Source organism: Ammodytes marinus, assembly GCF_949987685.1.
Source record: "Ammodytes marinus genome assembly, chromosome: 5".
In the NCBI taxonomy this organism is placed as follows: Eukaryota; Metazoa; Chordata; class Actinopteri; order Uranoscopiformes; family Ammodytidae; genus Ammodytes; species Ammodytes marinus.
In genome coordinates this window covers 12,688,532-12,709,606 of record NC_137234.1, presented here as the reverse complement: position 1 = coordinate 12,709,606, position 21,075 = coordinate 12,688,532, and the positions used below count along the sequence as shown (strand labels likewise).

The window sequence follows — 21,075 nt, the reverse complement described above, 5'->3', positions numbered from 1 at the left end:
CTAATTATTTTCAGCTATTCATCAAGGATTGTGCAGAGGAGCTTAAAGACTCAACAATTCAAATAATTTGATTTTATTTGATTTGGAGCTATGGTGTCCTCTTTCAGTATATGTTAACATGCTTGTGAGGAATAACACCATACCATAGCCCGCAAGTTAACCAGGCAAAGAGGAGTAACTTATAGGCCTACTTGTTAAATAAAAAAAGTCATCCTGTTCTCTTCAAATAGGACGGACTAAATGTGAGGAAGTCATAGCAGAGGGGTTTGTATTTTTGCAAGTAGGGATGGGAGGATACAACCGAATATTGTATTGTGTATTTCCATATCTGCATTTTCATGACTGACGTGAAAAAGCTGTGTAGCTTGTTTTTTTCATCTTTAATACATTTTTATCTCAATGTCCGAAGAGTCCTTTTTTCCTCCTGTTTAAGCTGATAAATAAGGTTAATCAGTAGTTGCCCTATGTCTATTTGTTAATGCGATAATGAATACAGGAATTAAGGATGGAGTATTTTGGGAAAAGATAACAGTGGACCTTTGACCAGGCACTGGCCATTTATATAATGTTATATAGCCTAGGCCTATATAAAGTTTAGGATAATGGCAGTGGGTGGGCTTTCCTTGTAAAGTGGGTGGGTAGTTCCGCAGACATGTTGGCAATAGAGCCCACTTTACGAGCTTTACGCACGGGGCGGGCCTTTCATTCATCCAAGTTGGGGGTGTAGGCCACTCAGTCAAAGACAATCAAAGATGTTTGAGTTTCCATGCGCAGTGACCAAGGAGGTAAAGCGCAGAGCATTACGACCCCTCCTCCAGCTTCGATCACCCCGGCCTCCACACTACAGGGGTTTGTAAAATCACATTTGATCAGAAGAATCTCTCCCGTTTGGAATAGAAAAGAAGAAGAAAACACTGAAAAAAACTGGTCATGCGATGTGATTTGTTTTTGCCGAAGGAAAGAAGGGAAAATTAGATTAGACCTGTTGGCGAGGATGGATTTCTCGAAGGCGCAAATGGTGAGTGTCGACGACTGTTTTTCTAGTTACAGTAACAAAGCAAATGACGACTAATGTGGACATTTTAAACAGGCACGTTTCCACCTTAACGACGACGTTTCCCTTTGCGTTAGGCTACTGACCGATGTCGTGTTTTTTCCCCCCAATGGATATAAGTAAAGGCTTTGTATTCGTATTTAACACTAGCATACTAAATAAAGTAGCCTATATTTTTAATATAGGCCTATATAACAAGTTCTAGGCTACTTCTTATGTTTGTAAGTAGCCTTTTTTCTCTCACAAAGCTAGGACACAAAAAGGCTGAGTAAGAAACACTTGTATCCTGCTACTAATATATTTAATTTATAATGTATTAACTGGGGTCGTGTATTTTCACTGTTAATAATTGTCTCGAGCCCGGCGAGCTTCGTTTTACTTTAATCCACCAGGTTTGTCCTCGGGCCCAGACAGCCTGTTTGAAAACATTTTTAACTTAAATCTATAGTACTTTTTTGGATAAAAAAAGAAAAGCAACTTTTTTCAGACAAATATACCTTGTATTAAAGCAACAGTTTGTTTGAAGTTGTATTTTGCACCTTTTAGTTAACCATTTTGCCTTTGCTGAATGCAGTTACCATTATCTACACATTTTGGGTCATTTTCTGCAGTAATGTAAACAAAAAAACACTTGAAAAAAAAACTGTGAAATGTTAAGTAAGATATGAAGTTGATTGGTGGTTTTCTTTTGTGGGGGGGGGTATATAGTCGAGCCTATCGGATGAAGGCAGCTCAGCCGGGTGCCCACAGTTCAGTCCTGCAGGAGTGAAGCTGGAGGCGGTGATGGAGCAGCTGCAGAGACAACAAGAAGCCAAGCTGGAGATGGACCTGCAGGAGAAACATCTCCTCCGGGCCCAGCTCCTGTTTGCCCAACATGCAGCAGCCAGGGCCCCGGGCTCCAGGCTGGACCCTTCCGCGTTATACGGCAAAGCAGATGGACAGACTTATCCAGCAGCTCTGCAGGCTTTGAACAGCCATCTTGGTCAGATGGATCCAAACGAGGAAGATGATGATGACTCAGGCGAGGAAGAGGAGGAGGAAATGGTGGAGACTGGGGAGAATGACGAGGTGGAAGAAGAGGAGGAAGACCAGCAGGAAGTGGACGGGCCTCATGATCTCCAGACCAAGAAGGCTCGACTGCAGCAGGTCACCAGTGGCTTCCCCTTCCCTCCTTACCCGGCACCTCAGACCTCTGCTGTGAAGCAAATGTCCAAATCTCCGCCCTCGTCAATAAAACAGGAGCAGGAGGAGAAGGAGCTGCTGTCTCCTGCAGGCCAACAGCAAGCCTTCACCTCACCCAACACCAACGGCTTCACTGACTGGGGCTACGAAGAGCCATATAAACAACAAGTAAGTTCTCCTCAATACTCCTATGTTGTTGTTTTTTTCCAGTGTGTTGTTTTCTACTTTTTTTTTAATCACCCACTTCTTCCTGCTGAGAGTTTTGCCTCACCGTTTCTTCACTTTGTTATTGAAAACCAGTGAATATTTGAACTTTTTCTCAGACAGATGCACTAAATCCTATTTTAATACCCCTCTTGATGGATGGATATATGACCCCAGTTTGAGGTGGCCGGTGTTATGATTCATCATTGCACCCGTGTTACTTTTTTTTCTTTGGCTGGTGTAGTGTTCTTAATCTTTTATTTTTATCGCCCACTTCTTCCCGCTGAGAGGTTTGCCTCTCCCGGTTTCTCCCATGTGGAGGAAGGAGCGTGTCTCCCTTGGCAAGGCGCCAAAACTCAATGGTGTTTATTTACTGGCCAGGTCAGAGAGCTCTCCTTCTGCTATACTTCACCCTCCTGTCTCACAGTCTTGAAAATCGGTCTCCCCACCCGGCCAGCTAATTGGTCTTGGCCGTGGTCCAATACCAACTCTTCAAAGCGGGGCCTGACAGAGATGGAGTTAGAATTAGAGAGGGGGATTAATGGAATGGCCGCAGGCGTGTATTTATTCACAAGTTTGCCTTCGGTGCTTGACTACTGTACAAAACCCCTGGGGGTGGGGTGGATGGAATTTTCATTCATTGTATCAGCTAGATCTCCATACAAATACTAGTAGGTTTTCCAGCAAAATATGCTTGGCTATGATTCGCCTCACATATTTTTTTCTTCTTCTTTGTGGAGACCAATTAGATTCATTCTTCTTTGAGTATGTTTCCCCTTGAAATGGCCTCACCTCAGTACAATACGTTATGATTAATGAGGCCTGTATGAGGGGGACAGCTGGGTCAGTGCCTATCAGCATACCAGCAAGCTTCCCATAAAGGTAACTTACACCAGTTTCAGTGGAGCACCAATGTTTGTTAGCACTCTTTTACACCTGTGTTCATTATTTAGAGATTTTCTTGTGCTTTTCTTTCCCCTCAATTAATTCTAGCTAAAAGTTTAACATATGGAGAAATCCTACTGGTTCTCTTCATGTATTTAAGTTTCAGCCAATGTATGTGTTCATTAGCTTCCTGTGACAGGCTGAGAAAAAAAACACACTGCTGACGTAGCTGCAGCTCAGTGGATAGCTTTGCATAATTTAGCTGTCGCCTGGCAACACTATATGGCAGCCTAATTCAGCGGCAAGTAATCAATACATTATATGGCCACTGCAGTGAGCACACATTTCCTTTCCTTGGGCCAGTGACACTCAGAGTGATGAATAACAATTATTCTGTTTCAGTCAAAGCCCACAATAACAAGTTGTGAGAGGCTGTTGTTAAAAGAACTTAATTGCACTTGTGCTAAATGGCTAAGACAGGGTGGGGTTGCTTGTGGTGTTTAATTTCATCATGTTGGCCTTTTATGTTAAGGTTAAGCAAAACAAAGTTGTAATTAAATTGAGAAAGTTAAAAATGCTTTCCACTTTGACACATTTACGTTTTTTTTATTATGTTACTTTTATTGTGAGTTTTCTGGCTGAAATGGTCGTTATGTTTTACTATTGTTGCCCCCCTTCGACGCTAAAATCGGGCCTCTTCTTTAACCCATCTTTAGCATTTTCTTTTATTAATTTCATTATGGTTGACATGCTGTGGACATGCTGCTCCTACGCCATGCCGGACTGCCATTGTTCGCTTCTTGCGTGTGGTCTCACTGTACGTCATGGAATGGGGGGGGATTAAAAAAACAACCCTGCTCTCTCTCAGGCCCAGCTCACAGCACAGCAAGGGGCCAAATAAATGATCTTGACTTTTTCGGGTGACTAAAGGCCCAAAATTATGGTCTGGATTAAAAATGTGTTCCCCCCTGCAGTTACATTGAAATTTAGAGATGGATACGTTTTCACTGTTGCTCAGCTGGAGCAGCTGAGATACTTTAATTAAGCTTATTATAAGAGATTACTGCTGGCCATTATTTTAATGCAGCATTTTAAATGAAATGTCCTTTTTAATAAAATGTAATGATTCAGATGTAGTTTAATATAATTACTTTGTGTTTAGTACTATGCATAATCCTGATCAGTTGTAATTTAAATGTATAAAATCATTAAAAGCATAATAAAGGCAGGCCTTTTTTTCAAAACAAAGGAAACCTCTTCCTGACCTACATACTGAATACTATCAGGATTCCCAGGGCTGGATGTGTGAACTCTGTGAGCAATTAACTGAAAGCTCTTTGTTAATAGATCCACAGTAGGTCTCACTTGCTCATCAATAAGGGGGGATGGGTTTTATTTCCATTTGATGGTGCAAACACTGGCATGTTTATCTACCTTCACATCAATAAGCTTTCTGGCGGGGGAGTAGAAGTCCTTTTATTAGTAATTCCAAGCTGAAGACATTACATGTGTCAACAGCTCTGTCAGCGCTTGGGCATAGTTTTGTTTTTAAAATGGAATTATACAGTAAAAAATACACTGAAAACTAACAAATAAACTATTTTTAGTCCTTTACAACAGCGATTCTCAACCGGGGTACTCGTGTATATCATTATAATGAGTCAGGCGTATCCCCTCTGTCATTCAAATAGTTTTGATAAATGGTTGAAATAGTTAACCAAATGTGATGTGAAAACTTTTAAAAGCTGTAAGTCATAGATAAGAAGTTGAGGTATTAAAACTAAATGATAAAAGGTTGAAAATTGTTTTTGCTAAATGCAACTGGTAAATGGTTCACATAAACGCTATGGATGAATGTTGCAGCTAAATAGAAACAACGGAAAAATTGTTGAAAGGGCTTAAATTCAATCTAGAAGAATTGGAAAAAGTAAGCTAATATAATGGTTAAAAAAGTTTAGGTTAAAAGCAAAATGGTTAAAATCGCCATCCTTTTCCACTAATAGAATAAATAGTACACATGGAAACTTGTCCAAACCATCCTTAACATTGAGTACTTAATATTATAAAGTAAAATAACCACTTGAATGCAGTTATACGTTTTGAATTTATCCAGGTGCTGTTCAGGGTGCATCTGTCAACAATGGTTGGTCCCACTGGTACAATATCATGCAATTGTTTGTAGGTCAGCATTTGCTGTTAGAAATGTGTTTATACTGTAAACACGACGGTTACAGTTGGACTAAAAGCCCAAAACATTATTGGTTCCCATAAATAATATTGCACAGAGGGTGAAATGTTGTGGTTGTCGCCCCCCAGGTCGGATCAGGTTGCAATGCCAAACATTTAGAGTGGGATAATGTGTTTTAAAATCCAAAATGATACATTCGAATGTCAACTAAAAGTTTTTATGAGGTAAGATGAGACGAGACATAAACAGCCCATTATTTTGATGAACCACAAGCATGGTATTTGAAGCTTTTGATTGCGTCAAATACAAACATGTTATGATGTCTAAAATTCACTCTCATGTTTTAATATAAAACATGTTCACATAAAACAAGAGCAGGAGCTGAGTGTAAGCATGTAAGCAAGTGTCCCTCATAAGCCCAACAGAATACAAAACAGCAACAAGCTGAAACTACACTGACAGTGCCCCCTAAAATGAATTAATTACAGTGTCAGTTTTTAATAAAGATAGCATAGATAATTGAATAAATCATCCACTTCATGTAATTGTGATGACAGACCCTTCTTAACACTTTCATCCCATGCCGCTTGTGCGCGTTTGTAGGACAATAACCTCTCAGCAGGCTTTTCCACACAGTTGAACACACACTGCCCTCGTCTCACATTTTTAACCTTTAACTGTCATGTTAAGGGGGAGGAGATGGAAGAGCACCATGTCATATTGAACTACCAAATGAGCCTTGGGCGTTTCATTAATCTCCCTTTTTATTGTGCCTAGCTTTGAACAGACACTTCCTTTTTTTTCAAAAGAGATGCATTAATGTATACACAATGCAACAGTACAGACAGCCAGATGCTTAGTGCGACCAGCTGTTTACCGACTGACTCTGCAGCGTGGTAAACAGTGGTTTAAGTGCTGGAGTTGGACAAGGGAACAATAAGAGCCCTGAGGGAAAGTGACAAATAGAAGCTTTTAAGGCCAGGACACACCAGTCCGACTACCCGAAAATGGAGACTGCCGATTCAGGGAGCTCCAGTCTTCCCGTCGCGGCCGAAAAAGTGCAAAGAACACACCAAACCGACTGCTGACTTTCCGTACGCTCTGCGCTTGCGCGGGACGTAATGTCTCCATAACAGCAGGCGGCGCTAATCTGTATTGTGGCCCGAAAAAATACGGAAGCCGGAAATGATGGGACGGCTCTCTAGACCATAAACATAGATAGAAATACGTATTTATATTTATGGACCATAAAGAGCACCATTTTTAGCAGAGAGTGTCGAGCATGGTGTCGAGCAGTCAACAAGGGTTGATGCATGCGAGTACTCGCTGAACGAAACAAACAAACACATTAAAACGATGGCTAACTGTTGTTAGCTGTTTGTGCTACCCGCCTCACTTCCGGGCTTCACTGATTCGCTAGCCCTCCACAAATCAAATTGCTCCAACTGAAAGACTGCCCGCCGCCTGTTCAATCGGCTCAAAAGAAGCCCGAAGACATCTACGACGACCGATTTCAATGCACACACCAAACAGATTCGTGTCCCCGCCCCCTCCCGACTCTACGACGGCGATTATCGGGCCGGTGTGTCCTGGCCTTTAAATTGGAATGGCATCTCATTGATGGGTAGACATCCTGGTGTTGGTTTGATTTGAATATACTCTTTTTAATGTTTGCCGGGAGATGTATATAAAGTAACACTATACGGAATGTACTTGTACCTACGTTTTTAAATGAAATAAGCAGTTAAAAATAATTTTTAATCTTGACATCTTTTTTTCCTCCTTTACATTTGTCCACCATCTTGTCCTTGGTCTGCTTCATATGACCAACTGTTCTCTGATGTTTCTAATTCTCCCGTTTGTCAATGAACAGAAAGGAAGTGCCATCTGGGCTGAGGAGAATGACGGAGGAAAAATAAAAGGAGAACCATCCAGGGACTTTGCCAAGGTCAGTATTTTTTTTCTTTTTTTTTCTTTAACATGTGTCCATGTAAACATTCCTGAAATATTCTCAGTCTAACAGTTGACTACACTGTAGAGTGTTGCTGATGTCTTTTATTTTTTTAATCCAAACCAGCTTTATGAACTGGATAACGACCCACAACGGAAGGAGTTTCTTGATGAACTATTTGTCTTCATGCAGAAACGAGGTAAGAACCAGAGCTTTCTGCTTTTACAAATGTTTGATTTCTTTTTGAGAGTAAGATGTTCCTTTATTACCGTACTTTACCATCCCAAGTCTTTGTGGATTATATTGTCAGCATCAAATAAACAACTAATCAAAGATTTACAGATCTTTGGAAGAGCCAATAAGTTAATACTTTGAATGATTTTAATGTGTGAATGTTCTAATAATCAAATACATTTGAAATGTTTTATGATATTTTAAAGTAGTTTAGTGGTAAAATGGCCTGGAGGAAAGAGGGACCGACCAGCAACCATGCTGGTATAATCCCTGGCCCCGGACAGGAGGGTGTTATTTGTAAAACTAGTGGTGGCTGGTATTACATGTACGGTGCCCACCGTCTCTACCATTGTGTCCTTGAGCAAGGCACTAAATCCCAAACTTTCCCAGGGGTGCTGTACTATGGCTGACCCTGCGCACTGACCCCGTCCGAAGTTTGGTAACTAGAGAGGGGATATGCGAAAAGACAAATTTCAATGTAACCATTGACTGATAAAGTAACTTAACTTAAAATGTACATTGTACTTAATGTATTACTTAATCTTTATCTTTATTGAAGAATGTGAAGAAGAAGAATTTTATTTTTGTCTACCTGCAATGTTATTGTTCTCTAGCAGTGTGTAAAACACAGATCTGACCCTTATCAAAGCCAAAATGCGCTGGTCCAAAAATTAACTTCAGCAGTCGGCAATCTCTTGTTTGTGCGTGTGTGTAGCCTTCATCTTAAGGACCAGGTGATCTTGTTTGTCCCAACAGCTTTACAGCCTTTTTCATTAATTGGCTTTGCTCCAAATAAGGATTGTGATTGGGGTTAAATGTCAATCCTGTGATTGGCAGGCACTGCTGGCTCTAAAATCGCCCCTCCCCCTGCGCTCAAATCAATCCAGCAACAGATCCACTTCTGTGGAATTATCCCCACCCCCATTCATCTGAAATAAGCTTCATTAGCGAAGTCTATCCACACGCTAAGCCACATTACCTAACGTTAAAGTCAGGCCATCAGGTTGGTCAGTCAGGATATATGTTTTTTCCCCCTGGTGCATTTACAAGACCACTCCGTATTTTTAACGAGTAGAATTCAAATAAAATTAACACATCTAAATGTCTATCTTCTCATTCATTCAGGAACTCCTGTTAACCGCATTCCCATAATGGCCAAGCAGGTGCTGGACCTGTACAGGCTCTACAAGCTTGTGACAGAGAAGGGAGGCCTGGTGGAGGTTATTAACAAGAAGATATGGAGGGAGATCACCAAAGGTCTCAACCTCCCCACTTCCATCACGAGCGCAGCCTTCACCCTCCGCACCCAGTAGGTGTCTCCCTTGTCGATAACAACAAATAGCTCAAAATGTTGTTCAGTTGACAAACACTGTCTTCAGGAATCTAAATGTAAAAGTTATCATGGAATGTCAAAGTCTAAGCCTTGGTGTTAGTTAAAACATGGACATTCCAGTAATAGTTGGCATACAGGTATTATTTCCTGGATGTGACATTCAAAGTCACATACTCGATGTGAAACACAAACATTGCTTTACATTGTGAAAAGATTAATTCATCCTCTATAAAGCTAAGCTATTATGTGAAACCATTTCTTTATCTTCTTTCAACTTTATTTTCAAATTGTGCTCTTTTTCACCGGTATCATGTGACTAATATAAAACCCCTCTCTCCCATAGATACATGAAGTACCTGTACTTGTTTGAGTGTGAGAAGAAGGGCCTGAGTTCTCCGGGTGAACTTCAGACCGCCATCGACAGTAATCGCAGAGAGGGCCGACGTCCCAGCTACACCAACAGCCTGTACCGTTACTCGCCCTCGGGTAGGGGCAGCAGCGGCTCACACCTCAGCCACTCCTCGCCCAGCCCTCACGCCCTTCACTCTTCACCCACCATACATAGTGCCATGGCTGGACACAACGGCCTGATATCGTCTGCTAGCCCTAATCTGAAGAGAAACATGGGTAGGACATTATATGAATTATTATCTTATTTAAATGGAAATGTACAATTTATTTAGCTTTCTCTGCGCTATTCTTTAGATTTAATGACGTGCTAAATATTATTTTCCCTTTTTTGATTTTTTTTTTTGATCAGATGAGATGTCAACCCCTGTAGCAGCCAGCCGGCTGCCCATGGCTCTGACACTAGGGCAGCAGCAGCAGCTAGCACAAGCTGCTACCTTAGAGCATCTGAGAGAAAGGCTGGAGCGAGGAGCTGCGGCTGACGGCGCTGAGAAGAAAATGATGCAGCTGGCAGAGGAGCAGCAGCGCCTCATGCAGCAGGCCATCCAGCAGAACCTCCTGGCCTTCGCCTCTCAATTCAACCCTGTGAACCTCAAGCCTAACAATGGACACGGTCGGTTGCCTCTGCTGTTTGCTTTGTGACACATGCCTTTATCATTACTGAACATGATTTGAGGGGAATTCCATTAATCAGACTTGGTTTTTTTCTATTTCTTCCATAGAAAGCAAGCAGGATTTGTCTCTGAGTATCTCCACTAATGGAGCTGCCAGTATCAGTGTATCTGTGGAGGTCAATGGCACTATTTACTCAGGTGATGAATTACACTTTGACCTGTATTCAATGTACTTGAATGTACTTACATGACAAATCTCTCCCTTGAACTTGATCCTGAGATTTGCCATTTCTGCAAATATATGACAAGTTAATCCCACCATACGTGCTTCTTAATGTCGACTTGTTTTTTATTTGACCGTTCTCTCTGATCTCTGCATTACAGGAATGCTGTTTGCCCAGAAGTCAGCTGCTCCCGTGGCGTCGCAGGCTGTAACTGTGGCAGGAACAAGTGGATTCAGTGCCCTCTCCTCGTCACACAGTCCCTCCTCTTCATCTTCCACCTCCTCAAAGGGACCAAATTAGCCGGCTCTTGAATCTGCTCTGGGCAATATTATTACACAATATACCTCTCTCATGTCAGGCAAGTTCTGTATGAATCCTAGGGAATATCAGCTGCAACACATAGTTACAGTTGTTTTCCCATCATTGTTTTCCTATTACTTTAACAGTTTGATGTGCTTTAAATGAGTCTTTTTAAGAGATCAATGATATTTGACCTCAAAGGCTTCCTATAATATACTATAATGTAGAATTAGATCATGGTTTACCTTAGTGCCTGTTTAAGTGCTTAAATGTAGTGGCATTCGTAAGAACCAATGCTGAGCCTTTTTGGATGTCAATTGCATTTACAGCCAAATATCAAACAGTGCTGTAGCTGCCCTTTTCCATAGTAGAACCGTGTGGTTTCCAATGCGCAGCTGATGAAGACCAAAAAGCCTTATCTCAGTGTCATAGCTCCCATCTGTAACTGCTTTGCTGAAGCCTATCTGTATCTCGCCTAGTAAACATTTGGTTTAACTTGATGTAAGTTTATAATACTTTTGGCACACTTTCAGGGATTATGTGCATCAGAGGATAATACAAGGTCTCCTTAAGAATCAAATACATTTTAAAAGAAATTTGATGCAGGTTGGTTGGATTTTCTTTAAAGGTATTCCATTGTGTTTTATTTTACATTTTATTTTTTATTTAATCATTTTGAAAAATTACAAAACGTTTATTTCATGTCAGCTGTGAATCAAAGGCAAAATGTGAGAGGTTTATGTAGGATGAAAGTGATACAATGACTTTTGTTTTGGAATTTCTTCTGGACTCAGGAAATGTCCTCCGGACTCATCACTGTTATACTGAATCTCATAATATATTGCTGTGTTGTATTTGTATAAACACAGAGAATGTATGGAAATAATGACCTCAAACCTTTGACAAGTGAACACTGAAACAGTGCTACCTCACTCTTCTAGAGAAATATGCAATTATTCATGCAGCTAGCTGGTTTATGTAGCCATCTGCTGGAATATACTGTATGTGGACAATCAAGTAGACATATCATTGCAAATAAATGTCACTGAACTTGACTTCTGAAAAGGAAAAAATCAAAGTTTAGATTAAACTCTGTTTTGGTTTTTGGATTAACATATTTCTTGGACATTAGACATTGAGGAATAAAACAATCATGTGTGCTGTAGACTGCTTGTTTCATTTATTTATTTACTTTTTTTTCTGAAGTCAGTGTTATGTTTGTAAACCCCTCAGTGTTTTTGCTTGTATGGAGATAAGTCAAGAGAGATACAATAGCTAACATATTGTGGTGTGTGTGTAGCCTGGCTCCGCCCGCCTACCTACATCCGGCCAAATTTCATTTTCCCTTCAGTAGTCAGTCTGGTGATGGGGCGTATTAGTGGGATCCTGCTCGAACAGATTTATGTGTGTCCAATCAGCGAACAGAGCGAGTGGCTGAGAACGATGACGTCAAAGTCGCGCTCCAGTTTCAGTTGAATGCTGCGTTCCTTTATACTCGGAAGAAGGAGATTTTCGACTTGGTAGTTCCGAGTTCCGACCTGTCTGTGTTGCAGTGCATCTGCTCGCGAAAGTATGGACGCCGACAACCTTTCTCGTCCAAATAACTAAACATTAGGCTCTAACAAGTTACCGTTGCCAGGTACCTGTAGATCCATAGACCACAATATGTAATGAAGTCGGAAATTTCCGAGTTCCCTGTCCAACTGGAACGCACCGCCAGAAGCCGGCTCATGACACACGTGACGACCAAACATTATGCGATTGGTTGGCTAATCCAGAGTGGCAATGGGCAGATCCAATAGTTTTAAACTTCAACAGACACCCGCCTCCAAGTGAGTGAACGTTTTCCAATTACAGCACTTCCAGACCTTATGTACAAATTAAATGAAGTATGATGGTCTGGTTGGACCAGGCTAGTGTGTGTGTGTATGAAGTGATCATTTTTTTTTATAGTTGCCATCATAGTTTGTTTATAGTTGATTTGTTTCTAAACAAATCGTAAAGAAAGTATACTATGTATGACAAAAAAAATCCCCTTTAAAACCTTTTTTTTTTAAGGTATTTTTTTTTCTGCATTTGATAGTGTAGAGACATAGTTGAAATGAGGCAGAGAGGGGAGTGACATGTAGAGAACCACCGCGGGTTGGAGTCGGACCCGGGTCCGCTGCTGGCCGAGGCCCATGGGGGGGACGCCCTACCAACTGAGCTAAGGGCGCCCCACCCCTTTTAAAATATTATTTTTGAGGACTTTAATGTTGCAGTATTTGCTATTTTACTCATCAAGTAAAGGATCCGAAAAACTTCTCGACTACGGGAAAGCACTTGTCTTGCGCAGCCAGCCCACACTAGGAAAGTACATACCAGAAAGAAAATTATTCAGTGGCCAGACGGGGGTAGTATTTTCTCCCTCATACAAGAATACACACCGTTTCAAGCTCAGGGATATTCTCCTTCCATAAACATGCGCATGTATCAATATTTCCAGTTGATCGTCACTTTGACATCTCTGTTCTTAATATTCTTAACCAGGAACCTAAACTACTCAATTAAGAATTTTTATATATTTTTTAAATTCTTGTCCTGGAATTTATTCTCGATTAAGTTATGTTCCTTATTATTGGTGACAAACAGAATTCAAACATTGTTTATTAGTGTTTTACTTTAGATTACATTTATCAAATTTAAATCAACATACTACATTGAAGATGAAGTATATGGAAAGAGTCTGTGTTGACAGTTAATTCCTGTACTCTGCAGCAGATCTATGACGGACTACTAGACTAATGGGAGATAAGAGGTTGTGATTCACAGGATGAGGGTGGGGGATGGGTTGCAGGATTTATTACTGTTGGGATGGTACTGCTGGATTGACATCTGTAGAAGAAAGATGTTACAGACACAATATGAGAGGTATTATTTGCAGAATATCTCCGCCCATAGTCCCGCCCGCTAGGGAGGAATAATATAGTCAAGTCGCTTTCCAGATGAAGAGATCACTGTCCTGGGACGCAGACTGGAGTATACAATTGCTTGAGTATAACTTCTGGAAGAAGGTCCATCCTATATGAGAAATAATATTATTCAAATCTCGGGATATCATGTAATGCGCAAGTATTTTTTTAATTCATTGTGATGCTCAAACCTGTAACTTCTGATTACAAATACCCAAGATGTTTTACTGGGATAAGGATGTTTTTTTAATGCTTGTTACTTTGTCACTCCAAAATGATGGCTTCGATTGATCCTCTGAAGAAGAATTATGTGGGGAAATATCTCCAGGACTGAAAACCAGAATGTCGTATTGTCAGTCTTGACTGGGAGCTAGGGGGCTTCTAATTGTTAATGATTTGAAATAAGCACAGAGACACCATCAGCACACCAGGAACCATGCCTTACCACGATGAGGAGTACCCAGGCCAGCCTCTGTGGCAGTCTGTGCTGCTCTTCTGCTGTAAGGGTATGATCGAGGGCATCATTGTCATTCTCTTCTTCTGGCTTCTGGTGCAGGTCCTCTTCACCAAACAACTAGAAGGTATGGTCTTGAAGTATTGGTTCCCCAGTTTTCCTTTTCTCAAGCCCAAATAAAACTTACATACATCCCCATAGTTACATTAGCAATCATTCCACAGTCCTGTGTTTGACCATGTAAGAAAGGGATCTCCTCACAGCCTTTATGGACACCATTACATTAACCAAGATTTTCTTGAATCTGGATGTTGTTGTAAGACTGACTTGAAACTTGTGAGCTAATCCTCTCACAATGCTTTATTATGAAGCGCGTAGTTTATCCTTTGAGGCAAACGGGGATGAACAATGACAAATGATCCGTGTTATGTAATCTAGGGGTTGCATGAGGGTAAAGTACAAAAGTTTTCTAAACAACTCATCTGATTCTTTTTTTTTCTTATACAGTGCACCTCCAAATTCTTCTGTTGGTTGGACTGATAGTCTTTTGCCTGTGTTTGGTGCTGGGATGTGTTCTGTGCTGCTGGGACAGTCAGCTTTGTCCATTGAAAGACAAAGATGCTCTGACTCAGACACAGGCTCCTGCTGAACCGGTGACCTTTGACCAGGACCCGTCTCTCTCGTCCAGGACCCGTCTGTCAGCGTCGACAGGGTCCGAGCAGCAATACGAGGAGCTGGACGGAGACATGCTGGACTATCCCTCCACTTTTACCAGCCCTGCCTTTTCGCAGGGTGACTTTACCTCTCTGTCATTCACTAGTCCAGCTCGAGCCGAATCGGGACGAAAGGAGCTACCAAAGTCTTATTTTTCCCTACGCCGGCTGAGCACACCGACACTTACATCACCCATTTACAAGCCCATTGATCCCACTCACGGTTCTCTGCCTACATTCCCCAAACTGGGATTGTTGACCAAAACCTGCAAGGCTATGCAGAGGCGCTGCACGGTGACTGGGGATAGGATATCCTACAATGAACACAGCAGGCTCACCAGCCCCCTTGCTCTGTCTCCCTCAATGCCTGAAGAATCAATCCCGCTGAGTCCACTGTGCTACGGCGCCAGCGCGGGATGCCAAAAGCCAGTATCACCAAAACCCTGCCTCCACTTCACTATGGCCTTCTCCCCAGAGCAGCAAACCCTGGCAGTCATTGTCCTGGGCCTCACCGGGACGTCCCACAGACTGGAGGACTTGTCCGTGTTGGGCAGCCTGCCGCCTCTGTCCCCCTGTCCCATACAAGCCACTGCTGCCCAGAGCAGCCTCAGCCCCAACACCCACAGCCTTGTGCTGCTTTTGAAAGTGCGCTCTGTGAAGGAGCTCCAGAGGTGTGTGTTGAGAATAGCCGTGTACACACGGGAACGTCCCAGTCTGAGAGGCACCACGCTGGGTGAGCTGGAGGCTGAATGTGGGGGAATAGACTGGAGGCCAGAGCAACCATTTCACTTCATGGAGGAGCTTAACCCAAACAAATGGACGTTAAAACAGGTAGTGGTTTATTGAATTCATATCCATGAGCAGGTGTTGTATTTATTTGTTGAGCTACATACAAGAGTTATTTCAAGGTGAGGCCTTTGTGCAAAAGTCTGCTATTGGGCCACTGTTGACTCCGATTTGCACACTTTTAGGGCTCAAGTTTAAACCACAGACTTCGTTTTCCGAGGTCAATAACGAAAATTCATTAATGCTCCAGATAAATGAATGTGTTTTTTTTTTTAGCCCTGTGGGTGTGGGGGAACTGGAGCAGATAATTGCATGCTGTGTCCAGGTGGCAACAGCATGCAGTTTACTAGTTATCAGCTGAAGCAAGCGTAAGGGGGAAGAAAAGGATAAAACAATTCCATCTGTTACACATGGATATGTGATCTGATCTGATCTCTGTGGTCAGAACAATTTTAACTTTTTTTTCTTAGGTATTTTATGTGACTCCTGTACACTGCAAAGCAAAAGCCTTATTCTACCTTTCTTGCTGATTGAGGTGTATCCCTTCCCTCTCTCTCTCTTTACTCTTTGAACTTTGGCCCTTTGACTGCAGAGTCAGATCTCACACAATGCACTGATGAGTAAGGGGCTTAGCTGTCCTCCACAGATCTTCATTTTGCTTCAGTATCAGGCTCTGGCCCACAGCATCAAAGCCACAGTCCTCAGAGCAGATAACCTTGACAGCATCGTTCACACGTCGGCAGCAGCAGGTACAAGCAACTTCTGATGCCACTTGTATTTGAATACATGCATAGAGGCATTATATAAGCATGTGTGGGCAGAACTAACTTTTGCCTTACAGGGGAAGAGGTAAAATAATTCCCTATGTTTGCTTTTAATGTTTAGGGGATTAAATGTTGTCTTCCAGGACCCGAATGTAGCAGGGGATCATCCCTTTTTATAATGACATTGTGGATTAATCCTTTCACTATTCACAATCCTCCGGAAAACATTTCAATCTCCTCTAGAAGTCTGATCTGACAGATGTAATCTTTGTTTGCATTAACCTTTCTAGTATTTTTTGTTTTATTGGAGCCACGCAAACCCTGTACACAGAGCCATTAAATGTTATGATATCTGTTTTGTGTACAATATGTCACATACATCTGACTCGGATCAACCTCTTTTTGTTTTATACCAGATTCTGAAAGCCTTTGAGCATACCCTACACAAACAGCAAAAAACAATCCATGGTTACATTTTTCATTTTTATTTATATTATCTACTATGATTAAATGTAATTTTTTAACCAAGACAATTTTTTTTGAACTTATACAGAGACTAGACTTAACTGGATTGGAAAACATATGCTTGCAGCTATTAACACAACAAGAAAATAAAAAAATAAAAAAAACCTATGTTTGGCTTTCCTGTCAAGTCGAGTCAGGACTTCATTTGAATTTGATACCTGTCTTATGATTAAACAGTTAGTTAGATTCCAATTTGTTTATTTGTAAACGCTCATTCCTTCCAGGCTTCCACTTCTCATCAAGTTTAAATTGTATTCTGCATTGGATTTATTTGTATGACGTCTATGTCCATGTGTACAGAATACCAGGTGGTGATCAATCTGCATCATGAGGGAGCTGTGATCAGCAGCAGAGAAACTAAAGGAGGCTCGTGCTCTGTGTGGAATACTTCCTTCCTGTTTGACCTGCCTCCCGGGGACATAAGTCAGCTGCCCCTCGCACTCGAGTTCATAATCATGCAGGTAAGGTTCACTCTTGGGGCACAATTAAATCACGAAATGAACCGAATTTCACATATAACTACAACTACATGCATTCGTATAAAAGGCTATCTTCCCAGTGATTTCCATGTTTCTCTTATGTAACACAATCAGGTCCTTCCAGAGGACAACGTTCTTGGTCGAGTCCTAATCGGTGCAGAGGCCGCTGATGCAGGACGTGCCCACTGGAGGGACATGTGGACTCTGCAGGTGGAGCAGGCTCGCTGGCACACAGTCCAACCCCAGCCTCTATAGATCTGTGACACTTGTGTGTTCAAAAAAAACTCTTCTATGAGCAGAGGATCTTATGTACCTGAAGAACTCAATGGGCATCTGCACGATAAACTATTATTGGCAACCTTTGCCATGAAGTGCACACATGTAATGTCTCACTTTGTATATTGAATGATGTGAGTTCAAATGGATGGATATATACAATACAATGTTTATAATGGCCTTATTGCAATGTATTAATGCGTAAATTAGTACAGTCAGCGCACAAGATTTATTTTCTAAAAACACAATGTGAGTTAGGAGTTTGTAGACTTGAGAGTGAGACAGAACAATGTATTTGTGGAAAGCCCTCTTATAAAAATGTTGCATCTCTCCCAATAAACTATGGAAAAGCCTGAAGGTATTGGACTAAGCGATTTGGTCTGAATCTATAAATACTTACCTTTTACTCTAGTATTCAGTCCCTGTGATAAAACATGTCGTCATTGATTTGATGTGTGAGTACCATGTAATAAACGCAAATGTACTTTATATACTCTTGTGTACATCTGAAATTTCCCAGTTCCTTTTGAGATACATTTAAAATATCTCTGGCTGAAGAATCTTTCTGAATTTAATAATGATGTGAGGAACCATATCATGTCATAGAAATAAAGCCCACTTTTGCCAAAAGTAGCTTTGTGACTTTTATTAAGACTAGTGTCTCAAGTTTCACTGTTTAAATTGTTGCTGTTGTATATTTTACTAACCACCATTCTGTGATTTTCCAATATATTAACAAAAATATCACAGTCCTTATGCGTAAATTTCAATAGCATCCACTTAGTAAGACCCAAGTGAAATCTTGTCTTTTACTTGTCAAAGTAAATGAATCATTGCATTTCATGTGAATAACAAAAACACACAGTATAATCTATAAGGCACAAAGTTGGGTGGTGCAGCACCCTGTAATGACAGGTGTATGCATAGAGCCGTATATAGCCAGTTTTGCCCATTGTAGCAGTCTTAAAAAAAAACTATTCATTTGTCCTCTTCATCTTCATCAGGGCTGCAGATATCTACAAGCTCAGCCAGAAATGTTCCATCAGGAAAGAGGAAAATTGGCCTGCTGGTCCGCTGCAGGTCAATTTCATCTGAACCGTGAGACACAATTGACACTCCAGCATCAGAAGACTTTTCTGATGTCTTTCTTTCTGCAGTCAGGGGACATTCCTGGATCGTCTGCCTGCTCCTTAGTGTGGCTAAATAAAATACATAGAGAAATATTTACCCAATTATTTCAAATTAATTTTGCATTCTTACACATACAGAAGATTGAAGGCTGAGGGCAAGAAAAAGGGAAACGGATTGAGACCAGGGACTTATCCACCAGCTGGTTATTTGATCAAATATTATGCTCCACATTATTAATCCAGTCCAGTGTTTGTGGATATGTCCCTCTCTAACATACAGATACCAATACGACTTTAAACTATAAACACGGCACAGATCACAGCACAAAACTACTCATCTACACTAATGATTTATACACAGATTCATGCACAACTTCACCTTGCAGCACATTCTCATTTTCTGCGTTCAGATTGCTGATTCCTGCACCCACAAGTGACATCTGGCAGAGGACACAATGGTTTCAAATCTTTCTTTTCATCTTTGTATTCGATGCTACAGGCCTCAATTACATATGTATTTGTATTATTTAAATCAATGCTTCTTGATGTATATTTTTGATAATGAAATGTAACTTAATGCTGAGCATTTAAGATCTTGACCTTTTTACACCTCCTGTCTTCAGTTTTTAGAAGACTGAATTTACCATTTCTTAAAATGGTTTATAATTTCAAAATTAAACGCTGCATATATCAGCTGATTCACTGAGACACTTTGAGACAGATTTGATTATATTATGTGTGGATCTTGCCACCGTAGTCAGGGACCTTCAGTACAAGACAATGATGTACTGTAACTCTTTCCTATCATCTTATTGGTCAGATGGATGGGTTCCAGCTGAGCGGTTCACTCCTCAGGGCCAAATCCGATTATTTACAGAGTAGAAAGAGTCATATGTGAGATTACGGCTGAACTATGTTTCACATGGAGTTTAAGTGGTTATGCAGCCAGGCTGACACCCCTCCCTGTGTGCTATATGCTCTTTGATTAAAGCAGTAGGGATTAGTGCTGTTTGCACATATGTGTGTATATGTAGTAAATGAATGTGCGGGTGGTTATGTTAATTTCATGCTATAATCTCTCCGCCACGATTATGCCATTAATGTTATTAGTTTGCAGTTGCTGATGCTAACACATATTTTTAATGAGGCATCTGCAGTATTGCAGTCAGGACCTTTCTGTATATAGATGGTCTTTTAAAGGCAGGTTTAGGATTTAGAAGGAAATATGGATTAATTGGCCATCACCTGGGGATCATAAAACTGATGTGTAGTGTAATGTAAGCCTTTTACAACCTGTTGGCTTTGGTTCTGGATGTTTTCCTTAGGGTGAGCTTCCTCTCCGGGCCAATCACTGTTCTCCTCATCCTCTTCAAACACTGGCATCAAGCCTGAGCCCTGCTGCCAGCTCCTCCTGTCCACTACATTCTGAATGAAAATGACACACACTGACATTGGTGTAATCCAATGAATTGCTATTTGTGTTTATTGCACAGTAATCCTCTCTTTTTTATTTATTTTGATTTGCTGAGGCTTCTTACCCTTACAACTTTAGATGGGAGTGTCCAGTCTTGTAGTAAAGAGGCTCCTGTCTGAGCAGCTGCTGAAATGCTGTCGACCATTCCTGCCTCCTTTCCTTCACGCTCCTTAAACAGACTCTTTAACTGCAAATACGGTCGGATACAGTATTTTCCTGTTAGGCTTGTTGTTATTTAAAACAGCTATAACATTTGAAATACAGCCTGGCAGTTATATGGCTCTGTGAGGCATACAATTGCAGAAAGGTGATAGGAAATGCTTCATGGAAACTAAAGCTCCTAAGAAGATACAATGCGGGTACTATCTTACCTCAACCTGACAATATGTAAGGTAAAAGGTTACTGCAACCTTACAAATTGTCAGGTCCTCTGTATATACGGGTGTGGAAAAAAACGGAAATTAAATTGCATCTTGTGCATCTTACAGTCCACACCTGCTCAGTGACCATCCTTCTCTGCTGCTCTGTCTCTAGATTGACTGGACAGACAGTTCCATCCCTCCTCTCTTCAACAGATGGTTTCTCATCTTTGACCTGCAGACAAAGAGTCTGTCATTTGTTATGTTTATCCATCATCACCACCACTGAAGGTCATCTTAAGAGGTCATCTCCAAGATGTTTTCTTGGACTTTACCTGGTTAGGCTGCCTCAACGCTTGAAGCTTCTGCAGCTGGTCCGTCCTCCTCCTGCTCTCTGGAAAAAAAATGGAGAAAGACATTTATGAGCTGAGTCAAAGAGGTAAATAAACACACTATGCTCTGTAGTTTATTTTTATTTTTCAAAAGCAGCTCGGCTCGTACCTTCTAGCTGGGCCCTTAGTAAGTCGGTGGTTGGGTCATTTGCTTGGCCTCCATCATCTCGACACTCTTTAGGGACCTTTTTTCAT

The 21,075-nt window shown here is 41.2% G+C and overlaps 1 protein-coding gene across 1 annotated transcript; it reads left to right on the top strand.

The window, feature by feature from the left end:
* Positions 1–903: 903 nt before the first annotated feature.
* LOC307250271 (AT-rich interactive domain-containing protein 3B-like) lies at positions 904–11,365 on the top strand. Its single transcript, XM_080027302.1, has 9 exons — positions 904–1,018; positions 1,763–2,404; positions 7,387–7,461; positions 7,591–7,663; positions 8,824–9,007; positions 9,375–9,658; positions 9,792–10,052; positions 10,162–10,251; positions 10,438–11,365. Exons 1-9 carry the CDS (start codon positions 995–997, stop codon positions 10,575–10,577), a joined length of 1,773 nt encoding a protein of 590 aa, XP_079883428.1. The 5' UTR covers positions 904–994; the 3' UTR covers positions 10,578–11,365.
* Positions 11,366–21,075: the final 9,710 nt, after the last annotated feature.